The sequence below is a fragment of the Sycon ciliatum genome, chromosome 1 (assembly GCF_964019385.1).
Source record: "Sycon ciliatum chromosome 1, ocSycCili1.1, whole genome shotgun sequence".
Lineage (NCBI taxonomy): Eukaryota > Metazoa > Porifera > Calcarea > Leucosolenida > Sycettidae > Sycon > Sycon ciliatum.
Window position 1 is genome coordinate 80940764 of NC_088643.1, and position 15435 is coordinate 80956198.

Sequence of the window (15435 nt, forward strand, 5' to 3'; positions counted from 1 at the left end):
CTACAATGCTGCTTGGTTTCTAAATAATGCTACAGTATCGTGTTTTTTTTTTTAACTTTCTTGGAGACAGGAAGCTTATCAGGGAAAGAAAACTATATCATGTTTTTTTGTTCACAATTAAATACTGCGCGTGGTTGTGACGAGTTGGGAATGTTCTTTGTTTTTCAGAAATACCGGGAGCAATGTGCTAGTTGAAGATCAGCTGGAGTTCCTTCGTGTTATTCGACGTCACTTTACATCACATGCCACCTCTCTGATGAGTAGCAACTCTGCTGCCAATGCTCTCCAGTCACTGACATCGTCAGTCTTCATGTCTCGCTCATCCGACAGCAGCAGCAGCAATGAGAGTGCTTTTGATCTGCATAGCATCGAGCAGGACCTGTTGCTCACCTACGCGATGGGAAGAGCAAGGATCGCCGACCCGGCTTCTATGCGCATTGTCTTCAAATTCAAAGATGTACGTTTGTAGAATTCTACTGCTAACAGTTATACACCAATTCTGTTTGTCTTGTTTAGTGGTACAACCACTACCCATCTGCAACCCTGTGGTCGATTGTGGGGTGGTATTAATTGCATTTCAGTTGCTGTGTACGAGCATAGTTTCTGGTCGTGCATGACATCATTTTTGGCGTACTCACTGCACACACGCATTCATACAGACAGACTCCCTCGGGTAGAACATTGTTCGTCTTCTTCGATGCTTTTCATGGCTTTTCACTTCTTGCTTCATTGTTCACATACGACTTGATGTCCGTGTCTAGTGCTTTGTTACGAGATTAGTGGTTGAAGTGGTCAAAGCTAGCTTTTCAGACGACGCCCACACATCTACGTATATGCATGTGTACCTGTGCTGTATGCCTGTGTTTTGCTATTGCAAGCTGATGTGGCCCAATTATCTTTTGCGCTCTCCACACTGTGTGTTATGTGCTGAAGGTGGCTGCGACTAGTGTGCCAACTGCTCAGCCACATCCTACACAGCAACCCACACCTGCCGTAGATATCTCCAAAGTGGACAGCCAGCTGCCGACTGGGTTCTCGAAGGACTTAAGCAGTGAAGCGCTGCAGACACTCAAACTCTTGTCGCATAATCTTGATTCGGTGGTGACAGGCGAGTGCTTGACAATGCTGCTAACCATACTGGGACATGTTCGTCAAGCAGTCTTGCAGTACAGTCATCCGCTAGCTTTGCAGGTACGCTGTAGGACCGGTGCTGCTGCTGCTGCTATTGCAATGATCATGCTTCCATGTACATGTATGTGCTTGGAATTGACACAGATTGAGTTGACACACCTCTCCCCTGGCACAATCTGCCAGTCTTGTTCACCAGAAAGTCTGCTGCTTGCCTGACACTTGGAGTTACAGATTACTGTTGCTCCCTCTTTGTCTACACCGTGTCTACACCGTGTTATCATTGTTGTATACATGTAGTAGAGGCTGTACATTTCTGTTGTTCGTGTCAGGGTGGTGATGACGATGATGGCTGTGACAATGCACAAGTAGCAAGTCGCGTTACTGAGCCCTCCACTCGGCTGCTGCAGTTCCTGACACCATTACTCTGTCCCGCTGGACTGTCCGGATCAGTACTTTCGGAGCTAGTCAAGCAGCTTGCAGCGCAAAGGTATGTGACACAGAGCACGGTGCAGTGTGTGTCGATACTCGGGTGAACTCTGGTTATAGTTTGTCATGCTCTGCGTGGAGATCTGACTGTAGCATGCTGCATATCGATTCCGCTCTATTTGACACACATAGGCCAACTATTAAATGTTGAGTTGCACATGTACATGACCAAGTACTGGATGCATGGCAAGCTCACCTGGCAAACTCAGACACAGTTTTATATATGGTCGTGTACATCTAACTTTTCAAGGGTCTTTCTTTGATCTGATTTGTCCGTGTCTGTTGTTCTTGTTGTTCTTGTTCTTGATCGTGTTCTTGGTCGTAATCGTGTTCTTGGTCGTGATCTTGTTCTTTTTCTTGTTGTAGGGTTCCTGATCGCATGGTAGAGCACATTTTCTCTTTGCCGCTGAGTAGCATAGTTGGTTGTATTCACTTCTTTCGCTCTCACTTGCTGAGTGGTGAATGCCAATATGCTCACTTGGCAATGCGTCTCAAGACTCCACTCAGACCTGAACTCGCTGAGACTCTCATGGCAGCAATCCCTGCCGCGTATGACAGTGAGTTTGCTGTTTTCTCTTTGAGGGTGTGTGTGTGCGTGTGTGTGTGCGTGTGTGTGTGTGTGTGTGTGTGTGTGTGTTTGCACTTGCGCGTAAATGTGCACACACAGTCATACATGTGTTACCAAACTAGCTCACTCGCCCCAATGCAGCCACACCTCAGTGCATCAACAACAACCGTTACTGGTTATACGGGCAAAAATATAATTGTAGAAATTGGGCGAGCAGATATGAATAACATGTCTGAAGCAAACCTCTTCAGCCAACAACCCTCAAAACCAAAAATAGAACCAGCCAAAAGAAAACCAGCTCGCGTGCACGAATTTATCATCCAACATGTACAGCACTAGTGTATACTGATGTCATAAAAGAAAGTGCTGACTGCTGAGAAGCATGCACAGTCTGCGACAGACCCAGAGTCAAAAGATAACAAATCAGTCCTTACGCAAATGAACTTGAGCGAAGAGAACTTCGGCGAAACACAATCAGAATAAAACATGAACAGTGGTGCGAAGGAGCTATGCTGTGCAGAAATACAAAGAGGGATTCGCCATTAAATCACTGTTATCTGAGTCTCTACGGACGTAACTTGAAGGACAAAATAAACAACAAATTGCGTTCGTAACGATCGTCAATCGGAGTAACACACTCCATGAGAATTTTTTAGCCCAAACGCTCTTTCCTTCAGCACTGCAAACTCACGACTCGGTACACTACGTATGTTAGTTTAAGCCATTTCTCTGCTTGTCAGCCTGGTCATCCTGGTGTCAGTGGTGTTGCCGCTAGCATTGCCCTGACCACCATCATGATATCCTTGTTGTCTATTGTGTTCACTATCCCTGAGCAGACCCGACTGAGTGTGTGCAAGGCATCAGTAGCTTACTGAGTGTCCTGTCTGGCGTGGAGGCTCATCTTGGTCAGCAACATGATGTGAGTACTTGCCCACAGCCTACTACTACTACTACTACTATTGGTATTGATAGCAGACACACTCCATTGTCCATTTAAGCAGCATCCAGTCAGTGCCTGCTGTTACTCTGTGTATATCAACATACAACATAGGACACTGTGAAGTAGGCTTCTCCCCCTGGCCCCCGCCACACAACTACGAGAACTCTTGATCATATCTGCAATACTTATATTGTACCAAGAAATGACGAGGGCGCAGGAGGAGAGAGACAAACTTGGAGACGACGAAAAGGACAACGGGAAGACTCCCGGGAAAAGACTCAAAGAAAACAACAAGAACAAGCAGGAATATTGCGACGACAAATCGGGACGGCCAATCAGGGACTAATACGTACAGAACACATGACCAAGACCAAGACAACCAGACCACGGACGAATCACACACGACTCTCATTCCCAGACCAAACTAGTACTGCGCATGTACAGCATTCACTTGACAGTCACTCTCACACAGACGGAAGCACATCCTCACTCTCTGACAACGCGTACTCTTGCATGCACCACATACCATAAACGTCACACATCACACCATACTCGCGCGTACACTTAGACCATAATATCAGACACTGGACTCCACAAGACAAGAACCAAATACAACAACATGCGTAAATCATAGTCGAACAGAAATCCGCAACACTGTGTGCTACATTGACAGGTTACTAGGCTGGTGTGTAGTATTAGACATGCGTGTACAATGTATATGCTGTCATTATGCCATTACCTACTGTGTTGAACTTGCCAGTGACAGCGCTTGTTGGTGTGTGGACTATCTCTGTGTCACACGGTCGTGATCGGTCAGTGTCTGTGTTCTCGGCTCATTTTGTTCAGGTTTGCGTGCGTCACTACCTCATCAGCAATCATTTCTACAGCGAGCATGAGCTACCCATAGCCTTGTTCCCACCTGATCAGGTCTGCATTGAACACTATGTTGCTCTGCGCCTCCTCTTGACAAGGTGAGGATGACGCATGTACAAGATAGCTCTCGTACCAGGAACCTGACATTTTCATCTTTGACAAGTAGAATCCTGATATATAATATTTTATCTTAGTTTTCTGGGCATGGCTGTATGTAGCTGGGCATTCTAAATATGAATCTACATTGATGGATAATATTGCTAGCCATCGTCACAATCACTTTTGTTAGGCTGTCCCCTCCCAGCTGGCTCACTGTGAGCGTTGCTGCATTGTTGATAAGTGACCGAATACTGGTGATGAATTTCATTTTGGATTTCATTTTGACATGACTGCCTTCACTTACTCAGACTGAAGGATGATATCAACGCGAGGATTGTGTCATCATCACCGCCGTCGTCATCGCAGGGTGCAAGCAGCTCTAGAAGTGCACCACCACCAAGTCATTGGCCGCAGAGCATTGAATCTTGGACACCAGTGGTGGCTGAGCTATGGAACAAGTTGCCAGGATGGCATGATGATGAGTTAGGCAAGTTAGATGCACCAACTGGATTTGCCTTGCCGCTCTTCCACTTGGAGGGTGGCACCATTAGGTGAGTGAAAACTTGAAAAGCCTGGCTGCCTATGTAGCATGTACTCTTAAAAGATGAACCCGGAGAGAGACAGACAGACAGACAGACAGACAGACAGACAGACAGAGACAGAGACCACAGACAAAGACCATGGACAGACAGACAGACAGACAGACAGACAGACAGACAGACAGACGGACAGACAGACAAACGGACAGACCGACAAACGGACGGACGGATGGACGGACGGGCGGACGGACAGTCATTCGGAAGTCTTCTTTCTGAAGAAGACCAGTATGATCGAAATATCAACTCAGTTGTGATCACTTCTGTCCTTCTGTGCAATGGTCCAGTCGCTTTCCTCTTATCGACAGACAGACAGACCAGACAGACAGACAGAGAGGGCAGGGGCAGGAGATGAAGGGGGAAGGGATGGGGAGCAGGGGAGCAGGGGAGCAGGGGAGCAGGGGAGCAGGGGAGCAGGGGTGTCTGACACGCTACAGTCACTACAGTACTGACCGCACCACTCTTTTCCACTCTTTTCCCCAACTACCCCAGCAATCAATAAAATACACCCATATGGGCTCTAAGTTTCAAAAATCCATCGGACCATGAGTACTTCACATGAGTACTTCACATGAGTACTTCACATAGCTGACCGTACCACCCTAAAACTTTGGGAGAGAGAGAGAGAGAGAGAGAGAGAGAGAGAGAGAGAGAGAGAGAGAGAGAGAGAGAGAGAGAGAGAGAGAGAGAGAGAGAGAGAGAGAGAGAGAGAGAGAGAGAGAGAGAGAGAATGGACAGAGAGGTGCCTTTTAATTTTTATTTATCTTTATCTGCCCTTGTCTAATGTGAGTCTTCTTCTTTGTGTTACTGCAGAGCTCTGTACGGCAATGATGACAGTGATGGTGATGCCACTCCGGTCTTGGAACAGTCACTTGGAGAAGATGACTGGCTGGACATGGCACCAGCCAGTCGGCGTCAAGACAACAAAGACAAGCTATTTCCCGACATCAGTACACCTGTAGACTCTGGTGAGTCAGTCAGTGTGTGTGGTGTGTATGGTGTGGTGTGTGTGTGTGTGGGGGGGGGGGGGGGGGTGCATGTGAGTGCACCTGTGTAAGTACCAATGTGCATAATTGCACCTGTATGTTGCCTGCTGACCGGCATGCTTCTTCTGGCTTGACTGGTTCTTGTGTAATCAATGGTGCATGTGACGCCTCCAACCCAGTTTGATTGGAAACGTACACTAGTGCCTAGTACTATACCTTCACTTGGGATGGAGGTTTCTCTTGTTGGATTCGGGCAGGACGGATGGGACACTGATGATGTCGAGTCGGTTCCCGCACCTGTGCGTGCTATGTACATACCATGTAGGCAAAGTGGCAATGCCAGGGTCCTTGCTGCAAATAGTGTTCTATGCCCTGGCTATGGCAGAGTAAACCACACAAAGGCAAAACTACAGAGAGAAAAACCTCTTTTCCCATAACTCTGAGTTTGCTCTCTGAGTTTCATACTCCGAATCCAGACAGTAGTTCCGCCTAATACCCTAGCCAGGGCAGAGCACAGCACACAAAGGAAACGCAACATCTTTCTTTACCCTGATGATGGGCCGGGCCCGACATTTGGTGAAACATTGATTTATTCACAGTGAAGGGACCGCTATTGGAGTGTTGGAGTGAGGCTTCCCTAAACATCTTTCTTCTGTAGCTCTGAGTTTCGTGTTCAGAAACACTCGTCAGACAGAACTGTCCGCCATTTCAGTGTTCTTCATTCGCATGCTATTCCCTGACCATGCTATTCCCTGACCATGCTATTCCCTGACCATGCTATTCCCTGACCTGGATTAGGATCAGTTTGCCCAGTCACTGTCATCTCCACTAATGTCTTCTACCCAGATCAAAAGAAACAGGGCCGTCCATGTACACTGAGCCTTCTCCATAAGTGGTTTGCCTGTGCATGCATATGTGTGTGCTTTGCCTGTGCATGTGTTTGTCCCTGCTTTGTTTGTACATGCGTGTGTATGTGTGTGTGTGTGTGTGTGTGTGTGTGTGTGTGTGTGTGTGTGTGTGTGTGTGTGTGTGTGTGTGTGTGTGTGTGTGTGTGTGTGTGTGTGTGTGTGTGTGTGTGTGTGTGTGTGTGTGTGTGTGTGTGTGTGTGTGTGTGTGTGTGTGTGTGTGTGTGTGTGTGTGTGTGTGTGTGTGTGTGTGTGTGTGTGTGTGTGTGTGTGTGTGTGTGTGTGTGTGTGTGTGTGTGTGTGTGTGTGTGTGTGTGTGTGTGTGTGTGTGTGTGTGTGTGTGTGTGTGTGTGTGTGTGTGTGTGTGTGTGTGTGTGTGTGTGTGTGTGTGTGTGTGTGTGTGTGTGTGTGTGTGTGTGTGTGTGTGTGTGTGTGTGTGTGTGTGTGTGTGTGTGTGTGTGTGTGTGTGTGTGTGTGTGTGTGTGTGTGTGTGTGTGTGTGTGTGTGTGTGAAATATTTTTTGCCGAGAGGAAGCAGATTTGTTAGCTCCTGGTTTTCTCTTTTTTGGCCTCCTCCACGGGGCGGCCCTAGCCTTCTGGTCAGGGTCGTCCCTGGGTATTGACTGGCAGTAGGCTTTTCATGCCTTGCAGCCAGTTTCGCGCGCGCGCGCGCGCGCGCGGAAGGACATTCAGTGAGCTGACGCCCAGGGCGGGTAATTTTGTTGCCGTCACCGTCTTCTTGCGTCCTTTCCGCATCCTCCGCAGTGGTGTGGCGAGCCCTCGGATCAACCCCCAGCCAAAAACAACGCAGTGGCGTTCGGCAAAGCAAGTGGACTCCTGGATGAGAAAGGAAACAGGTCAGACTTGCAGAAATTTCTTCCTGCGCGGTGTATCGCCGGAATCGTGAATTTGTCCTTGGCCGTGTTGTTTGGACCTGAGTGGCCAGTCGTCGTGCGGCGATGGTGTAGTGTTATTAGCTTGCTGTGCACACTCCTCGTCGCTCGTGAAAGTACGTCTTGTGGAGCCCTTGTGGGACATTCGGTGCCCACCCTCCAGCTCAAGATTGTGTTTTTCCTGATTCACGAAGGCCGAAGCAGTACGCGTACAGACGTTTGTTGAACAGAACATCATGTTCACATTTATTTTTTATATTGTTCCTTTTCAGCCGTTGCATTTTATAATGGACCTGCATGCTGCAGCAGACTGTTCATCTGGTTTGTGATATTTCTTTCCTCTGTTGGTGAGTTCTTTTCCATCAATATGGCAGCTTGTTTTGATTTCCTTTTTTTCAATTCATTCTGCTGTACTTCCTGTTTTGTTTTTGTTACGCCACTGCCCCTCACCTTGCGCTCAGTTCTCTGAGTGGAGGGCGGCGTGTGTGTGTGTGTGTGTGTGTGTACCTGTTAACCATGGACTGCTTCTGGCTAGATTAACTCTTGTGTAATCAATGGTGCTAGTGAAGCTTATATCAGATCCACTCTGATTTAGCCACCCACACTAGTAGCAAGTATTACCTTCACTGGGGGCAGGGGTATTAAACTGCAGTTGGATCCCCGGACGGATACCCTGATGCCGTCAATCCTTTTTCTGCACCTTGTCCTCACCCACTTACTGAGGTGTGGTGAGCCCATAAGTGGGATCATTTCAAGTCCACCCTAGTTTGGGGATTTCAGGGGGTGTCGGCCGTTGGGCGGTTCAATGGCCAATCGAGTCATCTTTCCAAGATTCCTTTTGAGTCTCTCTCCCCTCTCCCGGGGAGACCCACGTGACCAGTTTTGGCAGTGAGCAAGTACAAGTACAAGTGTGTGTGTGTGTGTGTGTGTGTGTGTGTGTGTGTGTGTGTGTGTGTGTGTGTGTGTGTGTGTGTGTGTGTGTGTGTGTGTGTGTGTGTGTGTGTGTGTGTGTGTGTGTGTGTGTGTGTGTGTGTGTGTGTGTGTGTGTGTGTGTGTGTGTGTGTGTGTGTGTGTGTGTGTGTGTGTGTGTGTGTGTGTGTGTGTGTGTGTGTGTGTGTGTGTGTGTGTGTGTGTGTGTGTGTGTGTGTGTGTGTGTGTGTGTGTGTGTGTGTGTGTGTGTGTGTGTGTGTGTGTGTGTGTGTGTGTGTGTGTGTGTGTGTGTGTGTGTGTGTGTGTGTGTGTGTGTGTGTGTGTGTGTGTGTGTGTGTGTGTGTGTGTGTGTGTGTGTGTGTGTCGTTACTATAAAGCTTTCATGGCTGAGGTTGTTGGTACCTCTGTTGGCCCTGGGTTCCCAGTACCCGGTTGCCGAGGCTGGTTGGTAAAATAACTCCAATTTCACTTCAAGGTACCAGTGCATCTGTAGTGTCTGCTTTTATCAAAGCAGCGTGCTGTCTATACTGGTTACCCCAGCAAGTGTAGGGTGTGCATAGGTAACTGTCTTGGCCGTCCTATTCCGATGTACTCCGTGTGGTGTAGACCAGGTGTGCATTGGGGGGTCGATTCACATGGCTTCGCCAGTCGTGTGGATTAGACAGTTATCTGGCGCTTGTCTTGATCTGATTCAATCAGAATCAGATCCGCTATCGTTGCTATAAAGAGAAAATCTGTGGGTGCACATCCAGTGCATTTGCAGATTTGCGTGCTTCTCTTGCGACGGGCGTATACATGGTACATGCATGGTGTGTGTGTGTGTGTGTGTGTGTGTGTGTGTGTGTGTGTGTGTGTGTGTGTGTGTGTGTGTGTGTGTGTGTGTGTGTGTGTGTGTACTCTGCCTGTGCGTGCGTCTGTGATATTCTGCTCACAGACGCTGACGCATCAGTGGCTATTCTTTCACGTGGACTGACTGGATTTGATGACTCTGATGATGATGAGGAGGAGGAAGACACTGATGATGGAGGCTCAGAAACCGGTTCAGTGAGTGAATCCTCTTCATATTCACCGGATTTTGTGCGCAGTCCATCATCCCAGTCATCTGGCTCTGGCGACCCTGGCAACATGGAATCATTCTGTATCGTGGATCACGACAGTATGTCCCTGACATCAGGTGATAACATTGGCCCTCCCGGCTCTGTTAGTAGCGATGACAGAGAAGCTGTCACTCCAATGAATCCAACTGCCGACACGAGTCACTTACTTGAAGGCGTAGCCACGGCCAGACCAACATCATCTCCCATCCAGATTTCCGCTGGTGAACGGCAGATGGCCAGTGGAAATTTGCTGCTTCCGTCACCATCAACTGCCAGCCCAGCAAGTGCCCTTTCCCCATCCATGCTGAAGACTCTTCAAAATGAGGGTAAGCTCTTTCTTTGCTTTGCCGGGTAGTCATAAGAACAGGTAACCATCACGATTGTCCAACCAGTCTGCGTATGAGTGGGTCTGCGTATGAGTGGGTCTGCGTATGCCCTTTCCCATCCATGCTGAAGACTCTTCAAAATGAGGGTAAGCTCTTTCTTTGCTTTGCGGGTAGTCATAAGAACAGGTAACCGTTCTATGCATGGAAGCTCTTTCTCTGCAAATTGAGGGTAAGTCCATAAAACAGCAAATGAGTGGGTCTGCGTATGAGTGGGTCTGCGTATGAGTGGGTCTGCGTATGAGTGGGTCTGCGTATGAGTGGGTCTGCGTATGAGTGGGTCTGCGTATGAGTGGGTCTGCGTATGAGTGGGTCTGCGTATGAGTGGGTCTGCGTATGAGTGGGTCTGCGTATGAGTGGGTCTGCGTATGAGTGGGTCTGCGTATGAGTGGGTCTGCGTATGAGTGGGTCTGCGTATGAGTGGGTCTGCGTATGAGTGGGTCTGCGTATGAGTGGGTCTGCGTATGAGTGGGTCTGCGTATGAGTGGGTCTGCGTATGAGTGGGTCTGCGTATGAGTGGGTCTGCGTATGAGTGGGTCTGCGTATGAGTGGGTCTGCGTATGAGTGGGTCTGCGTATGAGTGGGTCTGCGTATGAGTGGGTCTGCGTATGAGTGGGTCTGCGTATGAGTGGGTCTGCGTATGAGTGGGTCTGCGTATGAGTGGGTCTGCGTATGAGTGGGTCTGCGTATGAGTGGGTCTGCGTATGAGTGGGTCTGCGTATGAGTGGGTCTGCGTATGAGTGGGTCTGCGTATGAGTGGGTCTGCGTATGAGTGGGTCTGCGTATGAGTGGGTCTGCGTATGAGTGGGTCTGCGTATGAGTGGGTCTGCGTATGAGTGGGTCTGCGTATGAGTGGGTCTGCGTATGAGGTCTGCGGTGATGACAAATTACAACATAATGCTCAAGATCTGCTGCAAGCACGTTTTGTGTGTCATACAACAAAGGTCAGTACATGTGCAGTCTGGAGCTGCCAGTGCTTTAGTGCAGCTTCTGCCAGGGAGTGCTATTGTCCCTACATTGTTGTCCATTGCTCCCAAAATCGCCCTTGAAATGAACAGGGTGTGGGGGTGGGGGCAGCGCCTTATCGAAACGGTGTCCTTTAATTAACAGGAAGGTACGGTCTCAAATTTACTCCTGCTGTTGTGATTCGAAAACTTTGTATAAATGGTAGGGGTGAAACGATTATACCGAATACTCGAGTACTCGATCGCTTTTTTTGAACGATCGAGTACTCGGAAAAAATTCGAGTACTCGATCATGCATGCATGCAGTCAACAACCATGGTCACAAGTCACATACTCGTAGACCTACGTGCACAGCCCAGAAGGCGTGCAGAGTACTAGTAGACCTACTACTAGCGTACTCTCGCTAAAACTAGTAAAGTAACACGCAATGCCGCATACGGCTGCTGTCTGGTGGTACATGTAGCCAAGTGTCAGTGCGGCGCTCCGCGTACCTAGTTCAAAGTTGTGCTATGCTGCATGCAGTTTGAGTTCTCACCTTTTCGCTTCCAGTGTCAGGGGCAGTGCGGCATGCACTTCTTTTGGTTCTGGAAAGGTTCTGGAAAACTGTTTTGGTTGTGAGGAGAGCAGTTCCTGTACACGCGACTATGGATAGCTACCGTACCGGTTTGCGCGGTTGAGCTGAGCAGGAATCCCTGCGCGTGGGATCGAGCGGGAGTCAATCATGTACTACGGAGCCGTTTACATAACGAAAGATGTGAAGGGCTCCGTGAATACAGTCGTGTAGCGAAACTCGGAGAAGACGTGCTAGCTGTCGCTGCTCCTTCAGTTTTCTTCGTGGGTCTCGCAGTCACATCCAAGAGTTCCTTTCGTAGTTGAGTGATTTTCGTTTGCAGTAGTTGGCTTGAGTGAAGTGTAGTGTTGTCTGACGAAAAATGGAGTTGCAACAAGCATCGTCATCAAGCGGGGCTGGCTTACCACGAAAGACCGGTCAGAGATCGAAGGTCTGGGACCACTTCTCCCAACCAGTGTCAAAGCAAGTCTTGTGCAAACATTGCCAGGGCAAATACAAATATACGGGTGGTACAACGAACTTGTCCAATCATCTGCTAACATGCCAAAGTTACAAGGAGAAGAGGGAAAGTGAGAAAGGCAGTGAGCCGAGCGAGCGCAGCGCAGCGCAGCGGCAGCAACACGTACCACGGTTGGGACAAAGCCAATGGAATCGTTTGTAGTATCGCACTCGAAGAGAACTTGTAATTCGGCCAGGTCAACTCAGATTCGGGGGCTCATCGCCGACTGGGTCACTGCTGATATGCGTCCTCTTGGGATAGTAAACGATCCTGGGTTCAGGCAATTGCTGTCCTTCGTGGAACCTTCATTCACCGTTCCCTCACGGACGACCATCGCATCCATGGTGCGTCGGCGGCACGATGCTGCACGAAAGGAGCTTGTGACAAAATTAGCAGGTGCTACATCAATTGCTATCACAACGGATGCGTGGACATCGAAGGCTGTGGTCTCCTTTGTAACGTACACGAGCCACTATGTCACGGACGACTGGAAACTGGTGTCGCACGTTCTTGAGACCAAGCGCTTCAACGGGAGTCACACAGCGGAAACCCTTGCTGCCAGCACAGAAGCAGTTCTTAGCAGATTCAACATTGCGCATGACACTGTGCAGTGCTTAGTCCATGATGAAGCACCAAACCAGATGGCAGCGAGCAGACTTCTTCGCAGCCAACATCACTGGGATTACCAAGCTTGCGCTGCCCATCGGTTGCAAACCTGCATCAGGCATGCTATAACAGCATCAAGGCCTGTCACGAAACTGCTGGCTTCTTCCAGGCAACTTGTTGGCCACTTCAGCCACAGTGCCAAGAGCACAGAGGCGCTAAACAACAAGCAAGTAGCTATGGCGTCAGGTAGCAAGTCTGGCACTCCTCTACGAGTCATCCAGGATGTTCCAACGCGATGGAACAGCTCCTTTCTGATGCTCCAGCGCCTGATTCACCCGAGGCTGCCAATCATGGCGGTTTTGGAAGACCCCGAGCTGACCAAGAGCTCCCATCGGCACCTGCAGTTGAAGGACCACCAGTGGAATCTCGCCAAGGAGATAGTGGCAGCACTGGAGGCACCAGCAAAGGCTACCACTGTTCTTGGTGGGGAAACCTACTGTACACAGACGTTGGTGGTGCCGGTGGCCAAGTCTTTGCTACGTGGTCTTCGTATTGCGAATGAGGAACTCTCGGCATCGGCTGCGGATTTCCGGAAATCACTGGCGATGGAAATCAAGGTGAAGTTTTCCCTCGATCCATTTGACCCAATCTCGCTGCCATCTGTATCTGCAGCACTGGATCCCAGGTCACGGAGCCTCGGATTCTTGGACAGTGACGAAGACAAGGACGAGTTGAAGTCAGAGATTGTTCGCCGGGTGTGTGCTCAAATCACTGCCGACAGCGATGGGAGCAGCTCTGATGACGAATGTATTCTGGAGCCACCTGCCAAGCGACCTATGGAAGAGGACATGTCGTTGTTCTTCGCGTGCCCTAGCGTCGAGCCATCCACAACTTCATCGGCAGCATCGGATTGTGAGGTGGAGGTAACCCAATTCTTCACGGAGAAACAAGTAGGCTCATCTGTGGACCCACTCGATTGGTGGAGGACGAATGCGGACAGGTTTCCCACCATGGCAAGGTTGGCAAAGCGCGTGCTGTGCATACCTGCCACCTCTGTGCCGTCGGAGCGAGTATTTTCAGCGGCTGGCATCATTGTCAGCAAACTACGAGCAAGTCTAACGCACGAGAACGTTGATGCACTCGTCTTCCTTCATGCAAACAGTGGTCTTCAGGCAGCAAGAACTGCTGCCCCTGTGGCGGTCCAGCAGTTGATGCCACGGCTTGAGAGGTTTGCAGAGGAAGAAGCCGATGACTTGCCTCCTTTGCCTGACCTGTAGACAGATAGTTGCAGCCAGTGCGTATCATGATGTTCCATCAGTTCTTTCTTTCTTTATTCATTTATTTAATTAACTTCTGAGCAGCTGGCTGTTTGAACGCGTTTAGTCTCCTCAGCGGAGCTCAGAATCACTGATTGTGTGTACTTCTTTTAGTTTCAATTTATTTGACTAGTGGCTCTTGGTTGCCTTCTAGGGTTGGCTGTTGTGAGAATTTCACCGTCACATATCGATGATAATATTATGATTGATATGATTGATATCACATCTGATAATACTGCACATTTGTGCCCTATTCAAGGCTATTGGTATTGAGGTCGGGCGTGAATGCGTGAACACGTGATCCATGTATGTACGTAATGTGTGTGCATGCAGACAAGTGAACCGTGGCATGTGGTGTGATGCTGGAAATGGGGAAAGTGACAGTGCAGGCAATAGTCGTATACTCGAATACTCGATCGGAAAAAAATAGAGTACTCGTACTCGAGTTTTGCATGCACACTTTCACCCCTAATAAATGGTGAAACTTTTGAAGTGCTGCTCAATGAAATCCGATCATGTGAGTGAATGCCTGGCCGGACACTGTGCAACCCTAGACCTACGAACACTGGGATGTGTAGTGGTGCAGGGCTACGCAGACTGGTTTCCCAGGATCGGATTTCATTGAGCAGCACTGTACAATATGTTGTAGTCTGAGGCAATTGCTCATGGTCGTCAAATAACCAGAAGTACCACTATGTCAGACACGTTAGTTTCAAAGTACTGTTGCACTGTCGGTTGGGTTTAATACACTCCTTAAAAATCAACTCTTTTTTACAACCAATATCGAGTGGACACAGCATCACGACAAGCTGTTCTCCAATCCCTAATAGCTCGCCTGCCGGATGTTGAAAGTAACAGTCATAAGTAAAAACAGAAGACACAAAGAAGCACCAATGTACAAAGGTGATGATCTTATTTTGAGTGATCACCATGATACATCTTGATCAGCACGAGGCATGATACATCTTTGGGATAATATTATTGATTGCACTCACATCTGCACGTGGATGTGTTTGTTTGTTGCATGTGTTGCCTATTGCTTACTGACAATGGTGCTGTGCTTTCTACTACAGAACTACTAACTATGTCGGTTGAGGATGTGGCCAACTGGCTGCGCAAGATCAACATGGAAGATCTCGTGGAGTTGTTCGTGAAGAAGGATATCGATGGAGGTATGCTCTCTCACATGGATGATAGTCTCCTGGAAGAACTCCAAGTGAAAACCGTCCTGAAGCGTAGGCGAATTCTCTCCGAACTGAGCAAGCTACGTAAGCGGATATCAGACTTGAGCATGACGAAACTCACGTTACTCCAAGACCAGTCGTCACTAAAACTGGTATAACTGTTATTGCTACTTCCTTCATATTCGCATTATCATTCGCTGCTCTCTAAGGCTTTTTTATCTCAGGAATGGTACATATTCCTCCCCTACATGTTGTACTGTATTTTCTTGATTGAAGCTCACATTCTTTTAAAAAATGCATCCTTGAAAAGATTCAAATTGCATGTTCTACTGACCTGCCATACAATGCAGATTTCTTGCCATGAAAATTCACATTCCTTCATGCATCTTACAATGTACATGTATAGCA

General features: G+C 48.6%; 2 protein-coding genes across 2 annotated transcripts in view; both read left to right on the forward strand.

Annotated features, from left to right (window-relative positions):
* LOC135805796 (uncharacterized) overlaps positions 1–15435 on the forward strand; it is a 103869-nt gene that overhangs the window by 87588 nt on the left and 846 nt on the right. The window contains exons 101-110 of the mRNA XM_065319898.1: positions 169–457; positions 934–1191; positions 1461–1618; positions 1984–2174; positions 3022–3104; positions 3972–4096; positions 4406–4648; positions 5507–5661; positions 9341–9829; positions 14917–15435. The exon at positions 14917–15435 is cut by the window's right edge and continues 846 nt beyond it. Of these exons, the coding sequence (XP_065175970.1) occupies positions 169–457; positions 934–1191; positions 1461–1618; positions 1984–2174; positions 3022–3104; positions 3972–4096; positions 4406–4648; positions 5507–5661; positions 9341–9829; positions 14917–15185 (2260 nt within the window). The 3' untranslated portion in view covers positions 15186–15435. The remainder of the gene's footprint in view (positions 1–168; positions 458–933; positions 1192–1460; positions 1619–1983; positions 2175–3021; positions 3105–3971; positions 4097–4405; positions 4649–5506; positions 5662–9340; positions 9830–14916) is intronic.
* On the forward strand, positions 11785–14962 carry LOC135805797 (zinc finger BED domain-containing protein 4-like). The gene has a single exon (XM_065319899.1). It carries the CDS (start codon positions 12068–12070, stop codon positions 13802–13804), a length of 1737 nt encoding a protein of 578 aa, XP_065175971.1. The 5' UTR covers positions 11785–12067; the 3' UTR covers positions 13805–14962.